Genomic DNA, 26324 nt, shown 5'->3' with positions numbered 1-26324 from the left:
GATGCTGCTCATCTAAGTTTTAGATACCTGTCGCAGTTAAACTAACGCGGCTTATCTTCCCAGAGCCACCGCTCTACGTCATCGCCCCCAGAATGCATTGCGCAGGTAAAACATGGCGCCTCCCGCAGGTCAAAATATGTGATAAACATTGTAGATTTTTAAAGCAATTAGATTATTTTATGTGTTTCTAACAACATATTTTAGTATAAGAGAACAATTGTGGCTAATTAGGGACTACAAGTCTTAATAACCAGGGTTCCTTTTAACAAGAAATCTATCAGGCAGCTGCAGCTGATCCAGAACGATCCGCCAGAGTCCTTACAAACACCAGGAAACTGGACCACATTACACCAGGAAACTGGACCATATTACACCAGGAAACTGGACCACATTACACCAGGAAACTGGACCATATTACACCAGGAAACTGGACCATATTACACCAGGAAACTGGACCACATTACACCGTGAAATCACTATACTGGCTTCCAGTGAGTGAAAGGATAGAGTTTAAAATCTTACTGCTGGTCTACAAAGACCTGAATGGTCTTGGACCAAAATACATGCTGGATCTGTTAGTTCCTATGGAGCTCCCAGACCCCTGAGGTTCATCTGGATCTGGTTTGTTGTGGTTCCATAACCAGAACCAAGCAAGGTGAGGCAGCGTTCAGTTATTCTGCTCCTCACCGGTGGAACAAACTTCCTGTAGACCTGAGGTCTGCTCCAACTGTAGATCCTTTAAATCAGGCCTAAAAACGTTACTGTTTACTGAAGCGTACTCTTAAATTTACTTAAATAAATTTAAATAAATATTGATAATAATAAAATAAATAAATAAATATTTCTTAAATAAAACGTACCTGCTGTACTCTACTGCCCTTACTTTTAACAACTTGTGCTTTTTATTATTTTACCTCTTATCGTTTTATTTCGTTTTTTTTTTTTGTTATTTACCGTTTAATTGTGTCTTAATGAATGAATTGTGTGTTAATGTTGACGTAAAGCAGATCAGCGGATGTGACGTAGAAGGAAGTGGGCGGGGCTTGCGTGTGTCAGAGACGTATGTAAACAGCTAGCATGCGTGCTAGCAGCTAGCGTCGGCGCAGATACCGAACCAGCTCCTTGTGTCGGAGAGGTGAGGCTTTTAACACGGCTCAATGTTCACATGTGAACGCAGAGATCAGTCTGAATCCCGGACACGGGTTCTCAGGGCGGATCTGTCCCGCGTTGGGGGGAAAAGCTGACTTTAGTCGAGTTCTGGTTCCAGAGCTAGCTGGGGTGACAGCAGGAATCAGTTGGTGATGAAGTAGTTTATTGGGTCGATCAGTTTCCATTGATGAATACATTGCATTTCATTTATTTTGTAGGAAAGAAATAATAAAAAAAGAAGTAAGGAATAAACCGACCAAAAGGTGTAGCTGAAGCCTGAGCTTATTGTGCCGAACCTTTTTAACTTTTACTTCATAGTACTACTACTGTACTGATACAACAAGTACTACTACTACTGTACTAATACAACAAGTACTACTACTACTGTACTAATACAACAAGTACTACTACTACTGTACTAATACAACAAGTACTACTACTACTGTACTAATACAACAAGTACTACTACTGTACTAATACAACAAGGACAAACAATCTACAAAAACAGCAAAGTAAACACACATGCAAAACAAGAAGGAAGACAAATGTAAATATGACAGAAAAATCAGGTGAAAAAACAAACAGAAGACGGATCTCAGAAAACAACTAACAGAGAAAGTAAATAATCAATGCTTAAACAAAACAAAAACAATGTCTAGAAGAGTGGAAACAAAAGGAAACCAAAGACCAATCATTAAATTTTTTTTCTGTCAGGTTTGTGTTGGGCTGGAGCTGGTGTTGGGCTGGAGCTGGTGTTGGGCGGGCTGGAGCTGGTGTTGGGCTGGAGCTGGTGTTGGGCTGCCAGGAGATGGTGTTGGGCGGGCTGGAGCTGGTGTTGGGCTGCCAGGAGATGGTGTTGGGCTGGAGCTGGTGTTGGGCTGCCAGGAGATGGTGTTGGGCGGGCTGGAGCTGGTATTGGGCTGCCAGGAGATGGTGTTGGGCGGGCTGGAGCTGGTGTTGGGCTGCCAGGGTCATGCTCTTAGAAAAGATCTGTTTAATGGGGTGATGTTTGTTGCAGCTGTGGTTTCATGTCTCTTCAAGAGCTTTATGGGAAACTCAGAGCTGGGTAGAGTAGCCAAAAATTGTACTCAAGTAAAAGTACTGTTACTTCAGAATAATATGACTCAAGTAGAAGTAAAAAGTAGTCATCCAAATAATTACTTGAGTAAAAGTAAAAAAAGTACTTGGTGAAAAAAACTACTCAAGTACTGAGTAACTGTTGTAATCATCTTCAGGCAAATTAAATCAATGAAATGAATTAAAATTAATAAAAAATAGCTTAAATTAAAATAATCTTAAAGTAAATTCAAGTACTTTAATAAATAATAAATAAAATAACAGAATAAAAAAAAAATTAAGCACAAGTAGAACAAAATTTCAAGCCTTTGTACTTTTCTTTTTTTAACCAGGCAGAACTAGAACAAGTGCACGAACTCATAGAAACTCTGTGTGTGTTTGAGTCTGTGTAAATGTGACAAAACATGCAAAAACAAACATTTTTTCCAAAGAATCACTCAGAGTCATGAGACTGACACGTACATGGATAAAAGGGATAAAAGAAAAGTAACAGCTCAATGTAGCCTAATGTAGCGGAGTAAGAGGAACAGTTTCTTCTTCACAAATCTACTCAAGTAAAAGTAAAAAGTACAGTGATTAAAAACTACTCCTAAAAGTACAAACTTTCCCAAAACTTACTAAGGTAAATGTAACGGAGTAAATGTAACTCGTTACTACCAACTCTGGGGAAACTTGAGCAACTAATTGGCTGGCTGACTGTGCAATCACTCCGCACTGTTTGCCAACAAACAAACCAAAAATAGCCCTCTACTTATTCTTGCTTCATATAAATTCACGAGAACCCACGGTCATTTTCACACTTCTGTTTCCTGTCTTACTTTTGACTTGGTAGGTCAAATTAAACCTGTATTTCATGATTACAGCATAAGGTGGGTCAAGGCCACCTGACAACTTCAATGCTATTCTTTGTTTAGCTCAAACAACTCAAACAACAGCACAGAACTTGTGAAAACAGCATGGATCCACACCTAAACAGATTCAGCCCCAGACATTTGGATAAGATTTTCTGCACAAAGTAATTGACAAAGCTCAGTTAAAAGCTCAAATTGTCCTTAAAGACAGGCAGAACAGTCACAAAGAGGCACAGACTGACCACAATGATGTCTTTGTTGATTTATTCCTCTTGTTTTTGTTTTTTTCTCCTCAGATCTGACATGACATCTGCTGACTGAATACATTGAAAAATCCTTCAGCCCCTGTGTTCCCAGTAGGCACTTATTGTCGCTCTTTGTATTTGCTGTGTGTAAGATCAACAGTCCTCAATTCAAAATTAGCCTTTGACCTGCGCTGGAAACCGTTGTCATGTCCAGTTTCATGTAGGAAGCTCATTTAGTTCTGAAACCCTGAGCTGCTGGAATGCACATTTGCAAATAAGGGTTTCTTCCAAGGGTTTCCTGGTGGTCATGTTGGAAAATCAGAGGCTACCTGTCGCTTCAACATCATCAGCTTTATTTTCAATCTGACCCCCTGGCTCCAAGAATGTGGTGACCCCAGGAAGGCCTTTATTTTTGTATTTATTTTTTAAATGCTGTAGTAGAAGTCCCAAGCTCCTATTTAAAAATACCTAGTGTAAACACAGAGCTTGTGTGTGCCTTGTGAAGCTGCTACATCTTGTTTTGTCAGCATTTGACGGTCGGCAGATCATGGCAGAATCTCCCCCACAGCCGCCAGCCACAGCAGACCTGCTGATGGAACGCAGGACAGAAGAGCAATCTATCAGCACAGAAAGCTTTTCCAAAGACCTGATGGTAACTGGGACAACGGCGGGGTCAGATCTTGGAGCTGGAGTCCCAAGAAGCAATGGCACTGCCAACAGCACTTTTCCCGCCAACGTGTCGGAGGAAGAAGCCACACCCACGCCACCGGAGTCATCGCCAAGCTTGTCATCTGAAAATGAAACTATGACTGTTGTTACCACAGAGGATGAAACTCTATCAGTTCTGCTCAGACAGAACAAGATTGAAGGAAGACCAGACAGAGGAGGAGAACAAGGTAAAATGATAATCATACGAGGTCCAGGGTTTATGATGACAAGTACCGTATACTTCTGAGCTATTCAGGCTCGTATAAAAGTTATGCACAGATCATTGGCTGGTTAAGCTCTTTGTGAGTTAACAAATGTACACAGAATGAGCTTGCAGCTATAGATGTTAATTAACAGCGTGGAAGTGTTTGATAAGATGCCTTTAAGCTCTTTTCCTGATAAATTATCATTTCCCTGATTTTAAATTAAATGGCTTTAATAGACACAAAAAATAAATCACAAAAAACTACAAATTTAAATGATATACAAATTTGCACAAATCAAATAAGAAATGTACACAAGAATAAAGAGAATACTAAAGGCAAGTAACATAATAAAGCAGATTTTTCCTGTGTCAGCCAAAAGCTGTTTATTGAAATGAATATATTTGATCTAATGCCATATCATCAAAGGTCAATCACGTTCCTGCAGGATTGCAGGGGGTAATAGGAAGAAAAAGAGCTCTTCAGGTTTTTTATTTCTTCTTTAACCCCTTAGTTTCTGATGCATCATACTTGATCCCTTTCTGAGACCCCTGAACCACCCCCGTTATCAAAACAATAAAGAAAAATAGATATTAACAATTACAAAACTTTGTGTGACTCTAGATAAGATTAAGTGGATAAAGAAAATGAATGATACAAACAACAAAATTTAAAAAAAAATAGAAAGAAATAGAAAACAATGTCATCACAGGGGGAAACAAAGATTATTTTCTTTTTATAATTTCATACATCTGGTAATTCATGACTACACAGTATTGATTTTTGCATTTTCAGTAAAGCCGAGTTCCTTGTGGTTTGTATTGAGGAAGCTGAGACTGAAGCAGGATCCGCCTTGATTGGGCCTCTGTTTCAGTGGGATATAAGTGGCTTTGGGCCAGCTGAGACTAAAAATACTACACCTAACATTTATTGCAGCTTTGTTTACAAAGGAGTTACATCACAGTAGTGTGAAGTAAACCACGTTTGCTTCCAACAATGTATAAACTATGAAAATTAGTTTATGTGAAGGAGAAAAACATGATGCCTTTTCTGATCTCTTCTTAGCTTAAATCATGTAAAAAATCCCAAACATCTTGTGTTTTTTCAACACTTTTCCTGCAGTACTCTACTCTTATCAAGAAAACATTGCATAAAAAATATTAGGCTTGAACCTGCCGCGAGTGTCTTATATAAAACTTGTGTCCTGCCTTTTAAGCTGCAGGAACAAGTCAGATTTGAAATACTTCCATAAGCAACTTTGACGTAATTTCATAATTGTAGTTAAGAGTGAATGACTGCAATTAATGTTACATCAGATTCAGCAAAAAACAAAAACAAGCAATTCATTTAACGATAGTGTAAGAGATCCCTGAAATAAAAACGCAGATCTGGAAATGTGTAAGATCTTGTATGGTGCCTTTTTTATTTTAATTTTTTTTAAAGTAAACTGCTCTTGTTAAAATAAATATGGACTAATGTGTTTTGTTGTTAAATTGGAGGAATGCCTGTCTGTTCTGCCCCTGTTTGTGTCTACAGACCTGGACTTAGACCTGGAGGAGAGCTCCTCAGTGATGACAGGTGGTGGCTCTGATGATCAGCAGGAATCCACCGACTCTGCGTCATTCTCCATCCCGAGTTTCGAGCTCTCAGACGGAGTTTCAGCTGCAGGAAATTCTTTAGACACAGAGGAAGGCTTGTCTTCATCCCACTTAGCCCTGGGTGTTGAGGGCTGCTCCCCATGCGCTGACATTCCAAGTCTGAAGGAGGAGGAGGCGGTTGAAGCTGATGGTGAGGTGACCTCTGATGCTTTAATGTCGGATGTCAGTTTGTCTTATTTGGTTTCAGAGCCTCATAATCTGCAACTGCATGACTGAAATACTTTCTCTTTGTTTGTAGTTGTCTTGTTTGGCATTGACGCAAGTTCACCAAACAATAGTCCTGGTGCATACTGTGGAAAAATATCCAATGGTGGTGTAAAAATTGCCCTTGTGAAATTTTAGACGAAATGCAATTTCTTGGACCTTTATTCAAAAACAATATGATGTCATCAATGTTCACGGACCTTTTGTCCACATTACTCATACTTTTTCCTTTCTTGTAATGTACTGTACACCTAGTGCGGATTAGGTTTTCTATCATTGTACATTGTTTAGGTTACTTTTAGTGTGTGAATGTGCCTGGCTCTGTCCTCCTGACTACAGGAGGTGCAGATGTTTCTGCAGCTGCTGCTCCCGAGCCCGAGCCCGGTGCTTCTGCTGCAGCTGCTGCCGTCCCAGAGCCCAGGCCCTCCATGCCGGCATATTACCTAGTGAAATGGATCACATGGAAGGAGAAGAAGACCCCCATCATCACTCAGAGTGAGAACGGACCCTGCCCCCTGCTGGCCATTATGAACACGCTCTTTCTGCGCTGGAAGGTACAATTTGAAATTTAAAATGTTCTCTGTGCATATTCCCATTTTATTATCTTCACATTTTCTTCAATTCAAGGAGTTGTTAACTTTGTAAGTTGTGATGCAGTTAGAGCAAAATGAACAATGTATCAGGATTTTCTGGGGTGTCTTGTGGCTTTTTGAGAGTGACAACCAAAAGGCCATACTTGACCCTCCTTCTGAAGGTTTTCAGTGAATCATTTGAAGGAGGCTTTCTTTTCCACAACATTCTATCAGGCAACAGTATCACTAATACACAAAAAGGGTAAAGACCCATTTAAAGCGGCATCTTACAGACCTGTCAGTTTATTGAATGTCGACAACAAAATTCTGGCAAAAATACTGGCAATTAGACTAGAAAATACACTCCCAACGATAGTTCATGAAGACCAAACAGGTTTTATTAAAAATAGACAGATGACCCACAACTTACGTAGGCTATTCAATATTATATACACATCCAACTCTGGCCCATCCCCCGAAATTTTGCTCTCACTGGATGAGGAGAAGGCCTTTGACAGGGTCGAGTGGGACTATCTTTTCTCGGCCCTGTTGAAGTTCGGTTATGGCTCAAATTATAATTCATGGGTCAAACTCCTTTATAAATCTCCAATGGCTGCAGTTCAGACAAATAAAATGAGATCTAAATACTTTAGCTTAACACGTTCCACAAGACAGGGATGCCCGTTATCGCCACTGCTTTTTGCGCTGGCAATAGAACCTCTTGCGATTTATCTGCGCTCAGCAAAGGGATATGAAGGGATACATAGAGGAGGCGAGGAACATAGTCTTGTTAATCGCGGACGATTTATTAATATACATCTCTGACCCTGCTAAATCAGTCCCCACAATAGTTTAGTTAATTTTGAATACATTTGGCCAGATATCAGGATACAAAATAAATATGAGCAAGAGCATCTTATTCCCAATAAATGCAAACAACCAACGTCTTTTTGACAAATTACCCTTCAAGATTTCAACTCAGTTTAAATATTTAGGTGTTTATTTAGGTATTTAGGAGAATTTTCAAAAACTACTGGTCAATACAACAGAAGACCTGCAGAGATGGTCTCACATTCCCATAACACTAGCAGGCTGAATAAACATAATCAAAATGACCGTCCTCCCAAAGTTTCTTTTTCTATTCCAGTGTATTCCCATTTATATTAAAAAAGGTTTCTTTCACACAATAGATAAAATGATAACAGAATTTATATGGGACAAGAAGAAGCCTCAATTAAAAATGACCTTCTTACAGAGACCAAAATCAGTAGGGGGCATGGGGTTGCCAAATTTTAAATTATACTATTGGGTAGGGCTGAACGATATACCGTTATCGTATCTATATCGAGATATGAACATTCAAGACATTAATAACGGGAAAGCAACGATATAAACGATATATTTCCGCTCGCCCTGCTTGTACAGCGCGAGCAGTCTCCATAAACATTACTTTTAAGATTGCTCTTGAACGCACCACTACGGCCAGCCAACCACAAAGCTTATTTCATGCTTGCTGTTGATCGACAGCTGAAGCCAACCAATGACAAACATAGGAGGGAGGGAGTGAGGGAGACGTGAGACGCACACACAGGAGAGCGGAGAAGAGCGGAGAAATCCAAACGGAAGAAAAGAGACATGAGTGCGGAGGATAGCGGCCGGTGGCGGTGCTGAATCTAATTTTGTGCCAAAACATAAATCATCCTCCATTATTTGGAGGTATTTTGGATTTAGAAAGGATGATGTCGACCAGAGCGAGGTGTTGTGCAAGTCGTGCTTGGTGAAAATTGCGACGTGTATTTCGCAGCCATCCGTTTTTTTTTGTTTTTTTTAATTACAAAATAAAAATAGAGAAATAAACCAAAATAATCCGTTCCCCATCTTTTGTTTTGATAATAAAAAATTAATTGATGTGTTTGAAAATCGAAATTGGGAATTAAAACAGCGAGTGGAAAACTCTTTTCTCTATTTCGTTTACTGAAAACAAGGATTGGACAAATGGGGGGGATTGCACATGCGCAGTAATACATTAAGAAAGTTGTTTCTGGTTCTTTTGTTCATCAGATTGAAAGTTAACATTTTTAGATATTTAATTGTTGAAACAGAAAATAAATCAAATATGAAACATGGGAGTGAAACATGAGTTTAATCTGTAATCTGTCTTCACTCCGTCATGAAACTGCAGTGATGTTGTGACAGTCCGTTCAGCTGCAGCGTCCATTCAATAATCAATAACATGTACTGAACTCTAACTCTAACTGCATTGGTTATTTATCGTTAAAGCGGAGCTACAGTAAAATATTTTGATTATTATTTATTATTGAGTGACTTTATGTTAATGTTGATGACTGGCAGTGAGTTCTAATCAATAAAACTGCACTCTTTTGATTTCTGATGTTTTTATTTTTCTGAAAAATGCTTGGTTTTCACCGAACCGAAGTCATATCGTATTGTATCGATATCGAGATATCTGGCATGAATATCGAGATATGAAATTTTGTCCATATCGTTCAGCCCTACTATTGGGCGTGTAATATCAACATGATGACTTACTGGCTACAAGATAGACCCCCGATATGGTTAAACATAGAAAATGCTTGTTGTCACCCCTCTTCTCTTCCAGCCATGCTGCTGTCAGCTCTGCAAGCTGTGCACCCTAAATCAATATCGAACCCGGTTGTTTCCCACTCCCTTAAGATTTGGTCCCAGATTCGGAAATTCTACGGTTGGCAGTCTTGCTCCCTTCGATGTCCTCTTACCAAAAATCACTAATTCGCGCCTTCATTTAACAACACAGTGTTTAAAGAATGGTATGACAAAGGTATTCACAATTTCTTGGACATGTTCATAGAGCGGACGTTTCCATAATTTGGTCAGATACAGGATAAATACAATATTTCGAGATCACAGTTTCATAAATACTTGCAGATGAGAAGTTTTGTTATCCAGAATAACCCAGCATATCCAAGCGCTCCCACCCAATCCTCAATGGAACTGATACTTACGCAAGACCCCTTTAAAAAGGGAGGGATATCCAAGTCATATGAGAATTTATCTAACTTGACTGATGAAACTACACTAGACCATTTAAGGACAGCCTGGCAGGAGGAGCTAGGCAGCGAGACCACAGAAGAACAATGGCAGAAAGCCTTAGAACGAACTCATAGCTCTTCAATATGTGCAAGACATGGCCTCCTGCAATTTAAAATAATACACCGCTTACATTGGTCGAAACAAAAATTTCATAAAATCTTCCCCTCAGTGGATCCTTCATGTGACAGGTGTGGGCTTGGACCAGCAACACTAGGGCATATGTTCTGGAGCTGTCCCAAACTATCAAATTATTGGGATTCTATTTTTAAAACACTATCCTGTATTTTAGGGAGGCCTATTGATGCAGACCCGTTGGTGGCGGTTTTGGGAATCATTGACCAGAATATGACAAAAAGTAACGTTGAAGATCGCATCGTTTTGTTTGTCAGTATACTTGCGCGAAGATTGATTTTACTGAACTGGAAGCAAAAGGCAGCACCAACCTATTAAAATCTTATGACTGATTTCATGAGACATTTAGAGCTGGAGAGAGTCAGATTTGTATTGAAGAATCAAGAGAGAAAGTTCTACGAGGTTTGGCAGCCATTCATTGATCACTTTAACAATAAAACATAGCCCGATGGCAAAACTAGAAACATTTTAACCCCAAATGGAAGGAAAGGATTTGACCCCCCCCCCCTTTTTTTTTTTGCACAGAACCCACTTGTGTGTGTGTGTGTATGAGTGTGTTTATGTACGTGTATATGTGTATATGTACAGTATGTTTCTATACTACATCATCTGTATCTCTAGGATGCAAGTGCTAATCACATTACTGCCGAACGTGTACATATGCATGTAAAGGTGTGAGGTATTTGTTTCACTGTTATGTTTGTATTTAAAACGTGAAAAAACAATAAAAGAGATTTATTTTTTAAAAAAAGGCCATACTTGAGACTGCAGAACAATATATATATTTTATTTTTGTTTTTATTAAACAAGAGGTAGCCTGAGATGGTGACTTGGGTGGTGTGTCCCTTTTTTAATCTTTGTTTCAAAACCATGATTTCCTCTTGCTGACAACTTTGTTTGTTGTGTGTATTTAGGCAAAGCTTCCTGCTCAGACTGAAGTGGTCACCGCTGAGGAGCTGATGGCTCACCTCGGTAGGGATACTGTCCTTTTAAATCACATGAAATGATATTTAGTTGAGAGGAAAATCCCATGCCAAACATGTTGATTTACAAGGGAGAGATTTTTGTTACTTTGTTGTTTTTTTTAATACCAAATGGGTCACAGCTGAGAATACAGCAGGATGAAACTCTGATGTTACTGACTGGTCTTTGTGTCGGTCCGTTTTGTAGGGGAGTGTGTTTTGTCAGTCACTCCGAGAGAAAAGACTAATGGCATGGAGCTCAACTTCCAGCAGGTACACTTTTCCTCTTCACGTGTCATTTCTCTGATCCGTAACCATAAACTCGTAACCCGAACCATGACACCAGATAGTTTTTTTTTTTTAATTTGTTTTACTGTTTTCTCAAGTTTCTTGTTAGGATGAGAGGTTTTTAATGGATTTTTATCCTCATTGTCATAGGGCTGGGCGACATGGACCAAAAGTCATATCTCGATATTTTCTAGCTAAATGGCGATACTCGATATATATCTCGATATTTTTTCTGTGCCTTAATTGGGGTTTCCCCCAAAGCATTATAGCATAGCATCTCTGTTAGCTTAATTTTTTTCAGAGGCAAACCCTTAAAAAAAAGTTTTAATATAAAGCCTCGTGCCAAATGTCACACCTTTATTAACAGAGGTCTGCACAATATCAAAATGTATAAAACAAATGAAATAAAAATAATATGCCTGCATATGTAGAATAAAAATGCTTCTTGAATAAAATAAAACAAATATCCCTTTCCTACATAACAATTAAATTATAATACACTGTGCAATTAATACAATGTAGACAGTAACAGGCAGACTTTTCCACTGAGGTTGACAGTTGTGCAAATAACAAAACATTTGTGCAAATCTCAAATAAAACATTCAAGTCAATTTGTCACAAAATAAGCTATATCAAAATCATAAAAAAAAAAATGTTTTTTTTTTTATATCGATATAAACGATATTGTCTCGTACCATATCGTGTTTGAAAATATATCGATATATATTTAAATCTCGATATATCGCCCAGCCCTACATTGTCATATTCAAATGAATCTGCATGAGGGAGGATACAGGGAGGAGTGTTCTCCTGCATGTGTGCTCAATTCCACGTTAATTGTGATGTTCAAAGAAACATGCGTGGATTTGAGCGTACCCACAGTTTTGAACATCTGAATTTTTTTTTTTTTGCATACACAAGAATTCCACGCAAGGGGGGCACGGTGGCCCAGCAGGTAGTGCAGCCGTCTCACAGCAAGAAGGTCCTGGGTTTGATTCCCGCCGGGGACGCTGTGGGCGCTGAAGTGCGTGTTAGTTCCCCCATGACTTCAGTGCCCACACCATGGGTGGGGTTGGTGAAAGGATCTTTCTGTGTGGAGTTTGCATGTTCTCCCCGTGTTCCCTTGGTAGCTAATGGGAGCTACCCTCACAAAAACATGCAACAGTCCTGGGCTATACATGCCCCCTCTGGCCAACCGGGGAACAGATGGGGTGAGGAGGATCCGGCCGGAATAACGTGATCCTTCCACGCGCTACGTCCGGCCGGAGAAACCCCACCCTGTCTGGTGAAAAGAAGCTGCTCACTCCTCAAGTAAGGAGGAGACCTGAGCTCAGTGCAGGGCCCTCCCGGGGTTGGTAGAGGATGGCAATGCCCAGGACTGTTAGGTAGGAGCACTGGGTGATAAAAATGGGGAAAAAACCGGGATAAAAATTATTTTTTTTAAAGAATTCTACGCATGGATTCACATTGAAATCCACGCCCTCTTTGTACATGAGGCCCCAGGTCTGAAATCTAAGTGTGAAATAAATGTTCTTAGTTTCCAAACAAAACTTGCCCATTTTCCAGAAATTTCCACTTAAATGCAATAAACATTCTTATAAATGTTGCCAGTTTTTAAATTAAGAAAAAGGGACAGCAACAATAAATGTAGATGTACTGCTTCTGGCTGATTGTGTATCTGCAGAACATGAGCGACGCCATGGCTGTCCTTCCAAAGCTGTCCACAGGCCTGGACGTTAACGTGCGCTTCACTGGAGTCACGGACTTCGAGTACACACCGGAGTGCATCGTGTTCGATCTCCTGGACATCCCGCTGTACCACGGCTGGCTGGTCGACCCACAGGTGCCACGCTAGAAGAAGTTATAACATTGTTTCCTACATTAAAGTGGAACTTGCCGATATGCATTTATTAAACAAAAAAAAAAAGCAAACAAAGCAATGGTAAAAAAATCAAACAATGACAACTGGTTTAATGGGGTACAAAATGTGATACAGCCTAAACATTTCTGTCACTGCAGATAGTATATATTTAAGTAAATCTATTTTTTTCTATTCATCTCTTCATCATGTGTAATGTGTGTGTTTAGAGTCCAGAGATGGTGACTGCTGTCGGGAAGCTGAGTTACAACCAGCTGGTGGAGAAAATCATTGACTACAAGCACTCTGCAGATAGCAGCCGAGTCAGCGAAGGTAACACTCCTGTAATCACACTCATGAAAGGAAACACACCGATGCTTTGCAGATGTAGTCATGACAACAATTATAGGTGGAGGTTTAGTGGTGAGTGATCCCAGCCGGGACACATCCTGATAGTCAATTTTCCCCCCAAAAAAGTTGCTTTTGACATCTGTGGGGTAAAAAACAATCTTAAAAATTAAGAGAAAGAAAATGGAGGATGAATGCATTACTTTTTCTTTAGGTGTATTATCTGTTATGTACGGCTGACTGTACATTCACACTAAAAGCGTCACGGGCGTCAGAGGCGTCTGGCTGCCATTCCTTTTCTACGAAAGCTGGCTGCAAGAGGCGGCTGAGGCGGCTGAGGCGGCTGAGGCGGCTGAGGTGTTGGAGGTGTCACGACCCGGTGTGTCAGTGTTCACTGCAGACCGACTGCAGCTTCACCGCGAGCAACGGCTCGCTGATAGTTGCCGTTGATCTGGGACCAACCTTGTTAAGGAGGCCAACAAACTCACTCTTATCTATGCGGAGATATATATATATATATATATATATATATATATATATATATATATATATATATATATATATATATATATATATATATATATATATATATATATATATATATGGGATGCACCGATACCACACCAAGTACGAGTATTTTAATTTGTGTACTCACCGATACAGAGTACCGATCCGATACTTCTACCACAAAAATAACTAGGCGAAAAATGCAATGAATTGGAAGACCAGGTTTTATTTGCAACAGAAATTCAATTTTAAACAAAACTCAGCAGGCCGGGCTTTCCCCCTAATTTTTTTTTTATAGATAGACTATGTAAACTTTTTTCCCTCTAGATAGATGGATATGTAGACTATGTAAACTTTTTTCCCTCTAGATAGATGGATATGTAGACTATGTAAACGTTTTCCCTCTAGATAGATGGATATGTAGACTATGTACACTTTTTTCCCTCTAGTTCTGCAGCGCAGCTTGAAAGCCCCCACTGCAGGCGTTGGCAAACAGCGTGATGCAGGTGTCCCGAGCGACCACAGGCGATTTTTGGTGTGAATGTTTGAGTCCCCTGGATGCAAATAAGTAGAAATGTGGCGGGTGTGTCTGAAACATCTCACCTGGGAGATGTAGGTGATCAGGGTGGGTGAACCGCTGCAGCTGGTTCTTTTCTATGTCAGTTTGCAGGTGTTCTGCTCTGAGCTCCTCTCCCACTACTGAACTCTTCCCCAAAAGAGTTCTATTCTTTTGGTTCCTGATTTCGCGGGTTGTGATAGGTTCACCTATTTGGATCTTTCTTTCTGCAAATGCTGCATCGATTTGACTTAAATTCTTAGTGTCTTAATTTCCTTCGCTTGAAGCATTAACTTTACTGTACATCTATCTAATCGGTCAGTGTAGCGTCTTTTTGGAGATGCTAATTCACCTTAATCTGTTTTCCACTTCACTGCAAACTCACCCAGTGCAGAATGAAAGTTGATGCTGAATGAAGTGAACAACTGGATCCCAGTCCAGACCCCTGAACCAGAACTACACTCCCTCTGCTTCATCTGCCATAGCTTTAGCTTTGCCTAGTGATCCATCTAACTGAATGGGATGAGAGTAGGATGTACCTGCTACATCCTGTTCAGGGTCCTGCAGTCTGGAGCTTTAATTTTGTCCATAAAAGAAAGAAGAGGTAGTAGAGGGCACCCTGATCACCGACACATTATTAGCATTACTAACTAAATTCATAGTTTTGATTGGACTGGACTGGGTAGACCTGTAAAGTTGACACTGTGAAGCATTTTGGGATATGTTAGTCATGTGATGTCTAGGGCTGCAACGATTCGTTGACGTTGTCGACAAAAATCGATAATCAAAATTGTCGACAATGAATTCCATTGTCGACAATTGTCGCCAGACGTGTTTTTCCAACGGAGTGAGGCATCTCACTTCAATACAATCTCTGCCGAGTCGCGCATGTACGACTGCGTCTCAGCGCAGCTGCGGGTAATAAAACTTAAAAAGTTTGGGAGCATTTTAGCCTCGATAAGGTGAATAAAAAGATGACTTGCAAGGTTTGCAAAGCCGACGTTGCTTTTCACGGGAGCACGTCGGTAATGCATTTGAAGAGAAAGCACGTCGGAGTGCTGAACGAAACGGACTCGGCTTGGTAAGATATTAAGCGTATTTTGGCTTTAAAAGAAAGCTTTAACGTTATGCCTAACAAAGTATTAAATTGAGTCAGATATTTGGAGAAACTGCGTTTAGTGTCTGTGGCGCATTTTGGAAGAGAGACGCACAGGACCACAGTCGGTCAGAAACATTCTCTCCCTCCACAGCAATGTAATGGCCCAGCGATTCATTTGTTAAATTAATTTGTTTCATTCTAAACTTTATTTTATGTTATTTATTAGTATTATTTGAGCCACTCACAGCTACTCTCGTTGCTATAACCTCAATCACATAATTGATGCAGCGCAAAAGGCGAAAAAAGCCTTGTGCGCTGATGACAATGATGGATTTGCATCTAACTTTCAGTCAGGTGCCTATCAACTGTCAATTATTCATCAAGCTCCACAATGATCATGTTAACATTAAATCAGATGGATTTGTCTGGACTTTTCTATTGCGGGACGGGAGAAGACACTAAATCAATGCATCTTTATTGTGCGCCGTGCGGGCATTAATTCATGAGTTTTGCAGGAGGGGCGGGAGTGGAACACACGTTGCGGGCGGTAATGGTCAGAAATGCAGCGGGAGCAGGATAGAGAAAACAGTCCCGCTATAGCAGGGCTCTAGTGCCATCTTTCTTGTGTTTTATTATCATTTGCCACATAATTAATGCAACCTCATACTAAATTTGAAAAAAAAGACTAATTATCCGATAAGTCGACTAATCGTTTCAATAGTCTGTGACTAGTCGACTATTAAAATAGTCGTTAGTTGCAGCCTTAGTGATGTCACTCAAAGTACACGTTGGCATCTAGTAAAGTATGCTTAAATTTTCCATGACCCACATACACCATTTTAACCGTACCCGAGTTCTACAGAATGCCTTACGATTCATCATAAACATTATCACAACAAAAAACGTCAAAAAAGAGTGCATGCATGCGTGCAACCACTGCAAATAATTGGCATTCCTGCCCAGACACCTTATCACGCATTGAACAAAGCTTCAGAAAAGCTCAAGTGTTCAGCGAATATCAAGTTTTCCCTGTGGAGGGTAGAGCATAAATCCAGGCCAATATAATATATCTGTTAGATCCCTCCCTAAGTGAGCTTGTATATATGTTTGAGTGTATACGGTATGTATTTGTGTTGTTCAGGGCTGGTGGCAGAGCAGTTTCTGGAGTCGACAGCGACTCAGCTGTCGTATCACGGTCTGTGTGAACTCAACACAACGGCCACAGAGGGAGAGATCTCCGTTTTCTTCAGAAATAACCACTTCAGTACCATGATCAAGCACAAGGTGGGGACAACTGCACAGTACACTACGTTGATCAAGGAAAAAGTGTGTCTGGTTTTATTTCTGCTAATTCAAACCCCCGTGGTGTCTCAGGGCCACCTGTACCTGCTGGTGACGGACCAGGGCTTCCTGCAGGAGGAGGGCTTGGTCTGGGAGTCTCTTCATAACGTAGAAGGAGATGGAAACTTTTGCGACTCAGACTTCAGGCTGTGTCACCCTCCTCAGAGAACTCCATCCACCTCCCAGCTGGCCCCCGGCACCCAGGAGCAGCAGCGGCAGATCGACCAGGTGAGGCCACTCGGTGGCACTCGCAAGCTGAGACCAGTATTAACGAGCCACTGATCCATGTCCTGGTTGGTCTCAGGATTACCTGGTAGCGGTGTCGCTGCAGCAGCAGCAAGGCAGTGTCCCAGGACCTCTAAGTGACCTGGAGTTGGCCCGGCAGCTCCAGCAGGAGGAGTACCAGCAGCAGCAGCAGCAGCAGCAGCAACAACAGCAGCAGCAGCAGCAGCAGCAGCAACAACAGCAGCAGCAGCCAGCGGGATCCATGCAGACACAACCGCAGGTACCACATCTGGGTTCATCAAACCCACATCTGAACTAGAACTGTCTCTGTGGTATTTACATTTTCACATTTACAACTTACAAGTACTATTTTACAGCTCCTATATGTTTTTTTCTAAATGAGGATTAACTGATTTACATTTCCAAACTGAAAAATGAGCTGAGCATCAGGAGATTATACAGGCATCAGAATCTTCCGCGGATCCGCGGAATTCCGCGGATTTTGGTCTCGGGAAAAAGTTCCTGCGGTTTCCGCGGAACGGGGAAAAAAATAAATAAAAAATTCCCCAAACAACGGACTCGAAAACGCGATGCGCCTGGCCAGAAAAGAAAAACATAATATGCAAAAAATAAGCGACGTATCTATCCATTCATTCAGAAATCAAAAATCATTTCCATTTGGGAGCCTCTGTGCGGCGCTGAATATGCAATGCAGTGTTTTAATTTTATTTGCGGTGTACTTCTCATTGAAATGACTGGAGGCAACACGTTGCGGCAGTGAGTGAAGCCTGAATTATGGTTCTGCGTTAAATCGACGTAGGCTATTCGGTACTCAGTATTCAGCCAAGTCTTTAAATTTTATTCGGCTTCAGGTTCGGCCTCCAATTTTCATTTCAGTGCATCCCTAGTTTTTTCGGTGGGAAAGGGGAATTCTGGCCATTGTAGAAGTTTAAGATATAATTATCTTTATTTCAAGATTTATTCATGCATGAAGAATTACCCATGATGATGAATGCGTGTTATGTTATCAAAATGCATCATTCTTTGCAAAAATTCAGATTTTTTTTGTGTGTATTCTTGCATTGATAAAAGATGTGATTATGGAGCACAACAATGCACCATTTTGAGTCTATTTTTCAAAATTTTGTTGCGCCCTCACTCGTCCACGTCGAGAATTGTCCTCTTTTTTTAGGACGAGCCGTTCTGATGCCTGATTATAAGTTTATTTGTATAGCACAATTCAACACAAGGTAATTCAAAGTGCTTTACATCAACATTAAAAGCGGCAAGACACAATTAAACGGTAAATAACAAATAAAATGATAAGAAAAGAGGTAAAATAATAAAAAGCACAAGTTGTTAAAGTACGGGCAGTAGAATCCAGCAGGTACATCTCATTCTTAAAATGGCAAGAATTACATTTCTATACGGTCAAAATGTACAAAGACTGGGTCAAATACAGTATTACAAAAGTAATCTGTAACAATTCGTACGGTGAATTAAAACCAGTTTGACAATTCTATGCCACAATGCCTGTTTCCGGGTCTTATTTCGCACAACTGACGAGAATTACGTTTCTATACGGTCAAAACGTACAAAGACCGGGTCAAATACAGTATTACTTGTGCCCATTAAAGCACAAGTAGATGTGACTTTTAATACATGCATGTGTTTCATTACACTTACGCTTTATAGGACTCTTCTTCAGGCTCAGAAATAGTGTTTGATAGTTTAACCCTCATATCTTTAATGGTTTTTGCACTAAATAAAAGCAAACTACTGCAACTACTAAGTAGGTTTAATGCATTTGTCTTCAGTTTATTTTTAATGACATCCATCCTTAAGGAAAAAACACTAAAGCTGCTTTTCTTCTGTTGGTGTGATGGGGTTTTGTTGCCGTCTGTAGGTCAGAGGTCAGAGCTCCCAACAAGCCAGAAGAAGAGATAAAGACTCGGACTGTGTCATCCTATAGGCTCTTCATCATCGTCTTCTGCAAAGCGATGAAAGCCCAGAGTCCAGTGTGTCTGTAGCGGGGAGGTCACACACACGCAAAACACACACACACACACAGGGACACACCGAGTCAACTTGTTGCCAAACCTCCTGTGCTTTTGTCCGGCAGGTCACAGTTTGTTTCAGACGTAACTCCAGTCTGTGGAGTTGCAAGATCTAAACAGTGGAGTCTGGTGACGGGAAACCTCCGACTAACAAATCAGCCTTCACGAAGGGCTCGTCAAAGTAACTGAGGTCCTTGTTTATCGTCAATAAATTCATTAGATGCTGCTTTTAGACCCGTTTCTAGTCATTAATGAGGATTTTGTGTCCCTAACGATCAAAGAATTCCCCTCTGGTGAGCCAAGTATAAACTGTAAAAAAAAAAAAAAAAAAAAAGACATACAGTTTATTGTATTGGGGAATAGAGTTGATCCAATACCAGTACTGGAAATACTCCCAGAAATAAGGGTATCGGGGAGAATTTGCATCTCTGCACCATCCAATACCATGTACCCTGTTATTTTAGGCTGGAAAATCCTACCAGGAAAAGTGTAATATGCTGCTTGTCCAAGGCTGTGGTTTCCAGACTAAAACAACCACCGTCCTGGAGGGTCGGCCTCCGTTGGTCCTGCAGAATCACATCTGAAAAACTCTAACACTGCTCTCTATTTAATAATTATTCTGATGTTAATTAAGCAAAATACCTGATACCCAACACCCAAATATTGGCTCATTATTTAAATTTCCAGATGGATGTAAATGATCAGACTTTGTGTCTGCAATGACAAGTTCATGAAATTAGACGTTTGGTTTTAAAGACTTGAGGAGTTTTGTGAGACATAGGTGAAGTACTTGACATGTTGCAGCACTTTATTTTATCCGGGCTGTTTCCCATTGATGTGTCTGTGGGTCATGTGAAGGAAAATCACACACTAAAATTATATTTTAATGCCTTTTTAAAAAAGGCATTAAAGATTCTTGTTGAAAAACTTGAATTTTATCAAGTGATGGAGCCTTTTTGAGATGGAGGATGTTATAATCTCATCTTCATATGTGATGTTTGTTGAGATGTTTCCTTCTCTGAGACTCTTAACAGTGCCCTCTGCTGACATTGATCCATTTCCAGTGATCAGTTTTTAATGTAGATTGAAGCTGAAAGTTGAAAAGAATATAATAAATTATATAAAGAGAAAATCTCAGTTTAAATTGCATTAAAAATATTTTTTTGATTCATGTGTACGATCCCCAGATGAACCGGTGCTCCATTTTCACTGAAACGATCTTGGTATCTGATTAACAAACATCTTTAAAATGTTTTGTGAAGTTTTACCACAGTAACATAAAAGCTTTTATTAGCAGTAGGCAGCAAATCTCACCATCAAACATGAGATGTACTGGTGTCAATGTAAACCTTTTTAAAACAAAACAAAGCCAAAAAAAAATGCAATTAACAAAAAAATAATTAAAAATATGAAGCAATTTTCTTTGGGCAGAGACTGGGTAAAATGTGCTCAAAGAATGTGTTGATTCAGTAATGAGATTCAAAAGTAACCATGTTTGTGATATTTTTGGATAATTTTGATGGCTATTCTGATTCAACGGCTTCAGACATGTGACTTTACAGCTGCAGTGCTAATGAAAATTTTAGTTTGTGGCCCATAAACACTGAAAACAAGAACAAAAAGAAATCCCCAAGTCCATGCAGTGCTGCAGTAATTCAATAAAGATTCAAATAAAACAAAAACTCTCCTCTAATGAATCATTGACGCTGGCACAGATTCTCAGTTATCCAGGTCTGGTTGATCCTGAAAAGTTTGAGAAGGCAGCGGGTCATCTCGTCAACATTTCCCCCGTCATCTGAAACAGCTGCCGTTATTCCTGGGTTATCCTGTGGGTTGTCTGGGGCACGGTGGATTGTTGAAATGTTTTGGTCACGTGACTCGGGGTCTGACAGGAAGTGAGACTTCTGGGGAGAATAAAGGCTGCATTGTCAAGTGTCCGGCAGGTAAACCTTGAAGCTCCTCATGTAGATGAACATCTTACAATGATCCTGATGACCCACAGGAGGAAGAAATGACTCGTCCATGAATTTAATACATTCATGCCAACTTGGAGATAAAAAATTTAAAAAAACTTGCTCCGTTACACTTCCTACTTTCTTTTCTTTGTTTTTATTTACTCCCAATTTCTACTGCAACAGTATTTTATTTTTTTTCCTTGGGGATCAATAAAGTGTTCAGTTTCCAGTAGGGTTTGGATGCTCATGTGCTTTCATGTGGATAGAAATATTTTCTGACACAGTTTAAACACTAACATGGATGTGCAATAGTTTTAGTTTTGGAAGGAAGCCACATTAGTGTGTCGGTATCCTGAAACTCCTTGTTGAGGCTTTTTAAACCTTTTTAAATGTAGAACAGCAGCAAAACAAGCCTTACTTAGTCTCCTTATTTTGACTGTGCCTCAATAGGGTAATTAAGATAGTCATTATGTAGATTTCTGTACCTCATGATGGTGATTCATAGCTAGTCGTTTGCTGGTTTCTGTTTTTGTTTTGTTTGGTTTTCCTTGTAGACTCCGTTAAGCCTCAATACATTTAAACATATGCTGTGGAAGCAAAGAAAAATAAATGTGTGCTTTCCAAAGACAAATTAAACCTTGGGATGTAATTGCTGACTTTCAGATGGTTTCTCTTTTGGTGACTCATCTTGATTTATGAATGTCTTTAGAGCCACAAGTTTTCTGATCAGCACAGCAGGTTAGCATCATCAGTTCCTCCTAAACGTTTCCACTTCTGCCTGCCACTCTTTCAGGTCGTACCAGATCTTTGTTTTATCATTCCGGTGGTTTATTTTAATTTAAATATTTTTTCCTACAAAATCAAGGTCCTTTTTTCTCTCTCTGACTGTTTGACCTTTGCCAAGCTTTGTTCAAGCTGTGTTTAATTTGCCATGATGTTAAATTGTTAATAACAGAATATTCATACACGTCTGCTGTTTGTGTCATTATTGGTTTGTGTTCATTGTCCATTCTGTGTTTTTTGTTTTCAAAAAAATTTACACATTTTTAATGGTGGTTAAAATGTTTGATAAAAGGCGGAAGAACTGAACCAGTTTGAATTAACATTAAACGATTTTATTTTGGAATATTTTATTTTTCCGAGGCACTTAAAAAAAAAAAAAAACCTGGGTGGGGGGTGGCTGTCTGCGCTGGGGGGGCATTGCTGCCTTGGTCCTCCGTCGCTGGGCGGGCGCCACGTGCCCCTGCGGATGTGGGGACTCCGTGACCCTCGGGGTGTCCGCCGGGGTGGCTCCGGGGGGGGGTGGGGCCGGGGATTGGGCCTCCCCTGACCGGGGGGTGCACGGGCGGGCGCGGCGGCGGGGTGGCACCATTCCCAGGTGTCTATGTCTTATGTTGTCAGTATGAATGGGGGGATGTTGGACCGTTTCCCCCTCCATCTGGGGGCTCCGGGGGCGCCCGTGGAGGTACGGTGGGGCCCTGGCCCGGCTCGGAGGGCCGGCCCCCGTCTACTGGATGGCCGGTGGGGGGGCGCGGGTGTCTTATCAGGGCCGGCTTTGCTGATCCTGCTTCCTGGCTTCGGCCTCCGCTCCCCCTCCTTCCCCCCCTACACGATTCATACGCACATAGGCGAGGGGCGGGGGGTCCGGGTCGTGGGGGGCATTGTCCCGTGTGGCCCGGCACTCCCCGCCTCACGGTTTTAACAGCAAAGTAGACACTGCACATTCAACACTTAATAAATACATTTGACAATGACACGTAGTTCGGGAGGGGGGGGTCGGTGTCAATCGATGCTTGGCCCTCCCCCTCCCTGTTTTTATGGCATTAATCACATGCACTCAACACCAGGGGCGGGAGGGGGTCCCACATCACCCTCATATCCTGCCCTCTACCCCCGGCCTGGGATAGGTGGGTCGGGATACCCGGGCCTGGCGGGGCTCGCCGTGGAGCCTGGGGTGCCTTCTGGCGGTGCTGGACCCCCCCGGGGAGGGGGAAACGGTGCGTGATTGTGTGTCTGTGTCGGTGAGAATGCGGTGTGGAAGTGTCCTGCCATGGAGGATTTGAGCCTCCATTGGCAGGACAACAAAACTTAATAATTTATCAATATTATATTATACAAAGGTGGTTATTATTATTAGTAGTAGTATTATTATTATTATTATTATTATTATTATTATTATTATTATGTATAGTATATATTATTATTATAGTATATCTTATTATTAGTATAGGTATCGGATAGGTGAATGGATGGGACGCCTGGGTCTGGGGCCCTCCGTTGTCGGGCCTGCGTGGGTGTCGCCCTGTTGGGGGGTTCCCTCTCTCCGGGCCCGTCTCCGGTCCCCCCCGCTGCCTCTGCGGGGGGGCGCCCCTCTGGTCTTGGAGGGCCACTTTCGTGGGGGCGGGTGCGCCTGCACACGTCGGCGGCCGGGGCGGCTCTGTCTCTCCGGGCAGGCTGGCCCCCTGCCGGGTGGGGGTCATTGGCCTGGAGGGTGAGGGCCTCCTGGCCACGTGTCCGGCCCTGACCGGGTGGCCGGGGATTGCCTGGGTCGCGGTCCGCCGCCGCGGGATCCCTGGCTGCTTCTTTCCGCGCCGTGGGGGCCTCGCAGGCGGTGGGTTGCCTCCCTCCTACTTCTCCCCTCTGTGGGGTTGCTGGTGGCCTGGGTTCCGGGCTCTTCCGTGTCGGCCTCTGGTCTCGCGGGTGGCGGGGTTGCTCCCCCCCCTCCCCCACTATAGATACACTTCAGGTGGAGCTTTGTTTGGTTTATTACACACACACACACACATACACACACACACACACACACATAGCCACTTAGTCACATACATATACACAAACACACACAGCCAAACAAACATACACACACACACACACACACACACACGTACCAACACACATATACACACACACACACATACACACACACACACACACGCATGATCATATACATACACGCATACACACACATAGACATACACACTGGCTTGTTCACCTGCATGCTTGCTCTGTAGTTTTTGGGGTTAGGTAGCGGTAGCTTAGCTCAGACTGCGATCAGATCTCAAGATTTGGGTCGATTGCCCTTCATGTTTTGGTCGGCTCCGTGCCGGTTTCGTGCTTTGTTTGTGGTTTTTTTGTTGCAGATTTCCAGTGCTTGACGTGTGTTTCCGTGTGTTCCTGCTTCCTGGATTGGCAGTGGATGTCGTCACCCCCCCCACCCCACCCCCCCACAAAAAAAAACAAAAAACACTGGGTTTGTATGTGTATATTTATGTATGTGTATGCATATGTATGCGTATATATATGTATATATATTAAATATAGTTATAATGCACATATATATACCTTTGGTTTCTACCGTCATGGTATCAATCATTAATATGTGTGCAGACAAGGTGAAAAAAAAAAAACCCAAATGAAGCAAAACCTCAGGATCCACAATCCTCCACTTTGGACGTGTCTGAGCCATAAATCACCTGAATCTAATGAATCAATCACCATCAGCTGCACAAGCAGCCAGGCATGTTGGAGGATCTGGAACAATGCAACAGGATTGAAGATCACTGAAGATTAAGGTAACAAATCATGATTTTAAGCACCCTATTAATCACCAATAAAGCTCTAAATATGGAGTTCTCTTAAAAGACAATTTTTCTAAATGAATCAAGTCAAACATTTTCAATACTACAATAGCTTAAACTGGCTAAAAGTTTCAACTTAAATTCACCTTCATCTTTTCTTTAAATGTGGAATGCATTCACTTAAAAGCAATACTCGCGTTTTGTCATAACTACCAAAAAGAAATAAAAATGTGTGAAAAAAGTCATAAAAAAAAAATAAAGTGAAACCGGCAGAACCTTTTTTAAACAGTCTTGATAAATGTTTCCAATGAATTTCTTTCCGCTGGACTTTGTAATTCTTCTGATATTTTCTCTAAACATAAATCGTATTAGCTAACCGGTAAACTTGAATCAGCTGTGCATTAAAGGGTTGTCATGGTTTCTGTTATACATAAACAGGATGACAGATGTTAAACTTAAAGGTCAGGGGCCTCATTTATAAAAGAGTGCGTAGGATTCATACTAAAAGTGTACGTGCACTCAAAAGCCGAAAATGGCGTGCGCACAAAAAAATCCTGATTTATAAAACCGTGTGCACGCACATCTGCACGCAATGTTCTCTTTATAAATCACATATATATCACAGTCCACCTGTAAGGTTGCGCAGGTGAATTCGCCTCATATCCTGCCCTCTACACGCCCACTTTCTACCATGAATGGTCAATGCAAACTACATGATTACTGTATTTGCATATGAATGAGCCTTCACGCGCAGCGCCACCTGCAGTCTGTTTCCTACACTGCTGTGTGACTGGATGAATGAGTCATGTGTCGAGCCACCGTGCCACTAAATTTGTTAGAACCATGTTTGAGGCACAAATGACTTGTACATTTATTAAATGCGAATTCTTACGGTTCACATAGACATTTTCGCTCAGAGCCCTTATAGCAATGTGAGTGCAGTCAATAGCGCCGATTACATTTGGGGAAACCTGCCATTGCTTCAAATAGCCTTTTACAGTTTTTCACAATTGTTTAAACACATTTCCTGATAGACTACCTCACTTTCTCAAAACTCTAAACACAAATTACAAAACTCACACACAAAATGCTAAATCATACACTTCTCTTGCAAAATAGCACTCTACCCTCAAAACAGTGTTAACTCTTCACTAAATGGTATTTCCTTCTCAAATGCCAAACACATACATCATTTGAGTAGACATTTCTAAGCACCCACTGAACACTGATGTGCAGAATGGAAGACACTAGATGATGCCTCAGTAGAATCATGCATTTGTTTGTTCAGTGTTACACCTTCAGCTGTTGGATGGAATATATCACCATATAGTATTATTATGTATAGGCTACTCAAATAGTGTTAGGTTTAAACACAGCATTACATAAATTCATAATGAGGAAAGACACAAAGACTATCTTGGAATGGGTTTTTAGCGCACTCCTGCAGGAGGGGGGAGAGCAACAGGAGTGCAGGGCAACTGCCCTCATTGAGAACTCCTGAGCTTCCCCAAAGATCCTCCCTCTAGAAGATGCTTTTATTAAGAAACTTTGACAGGAATTGATCATATGAGGACAATGCATAGTAAACAGTAGACAGTAGACATTGGGTAGTGGACAATGGGTGGAAGTGATAACGTTTGATTGAGTCCTGACATTACAGT

The 26324-nt window shown here is 41.2% G+C and overlaps 1 protein-coding gene across 1 annotated transcript; it reads left to right on the top strand.

The window, feature by feature from the left end:
* Positions 1-1035: 1035 nt before the first annotated feature.
* mindy1 (MINDY lysine 48 deubiquitinase 1) lies at positions 1036-22052 on the top strand. Its single transcript, XM_061741983.1, has 12 exons — positions 1036-1135; positions 3374-4218; positions 5770-6021; positions 6435-6649; positions 10804-10861; positions 11060-11124; positions 12824-12982; positions 13228-13330; positions 16649-16791; positions 16882-17076; positions 17153-17353; positions 18980-22052. Exons 2-12 carry the CDS (start codon positions 3870-3872, stop codon positions 19043-19045), a joined length of 1806 nt encoding a protein of 601 aa, XP_061597967.1. The 5' UTR covers positions 1036-1135; positions 3374-3869; the 3' UTR covers positions 19046-22052.
* Positions 22053-26324: the final 4272 nt, after the last annotated feature.

This window comes from Cololabis saira, chromosome 15 (assembly GCF_033807715.1).
Source record: "Cololabis saira isolate AMF1-May2022 chromosome 15, fColSai1.1, whole genome shotgun sequence".
In the NCBI taxonomy this organism is placed as follows: domain Eukaryota; kingdom Metazoa; phylum Chordata; class Actinopteri; order Beloniformes; family Belonidae; genus Cololabis; species Cololabis saira.
The sequence above is the reverse complement of the archived record's forward strand: the minus strand, read 5'-3'. Positions and strand labels throughout refer to the sequence as shown.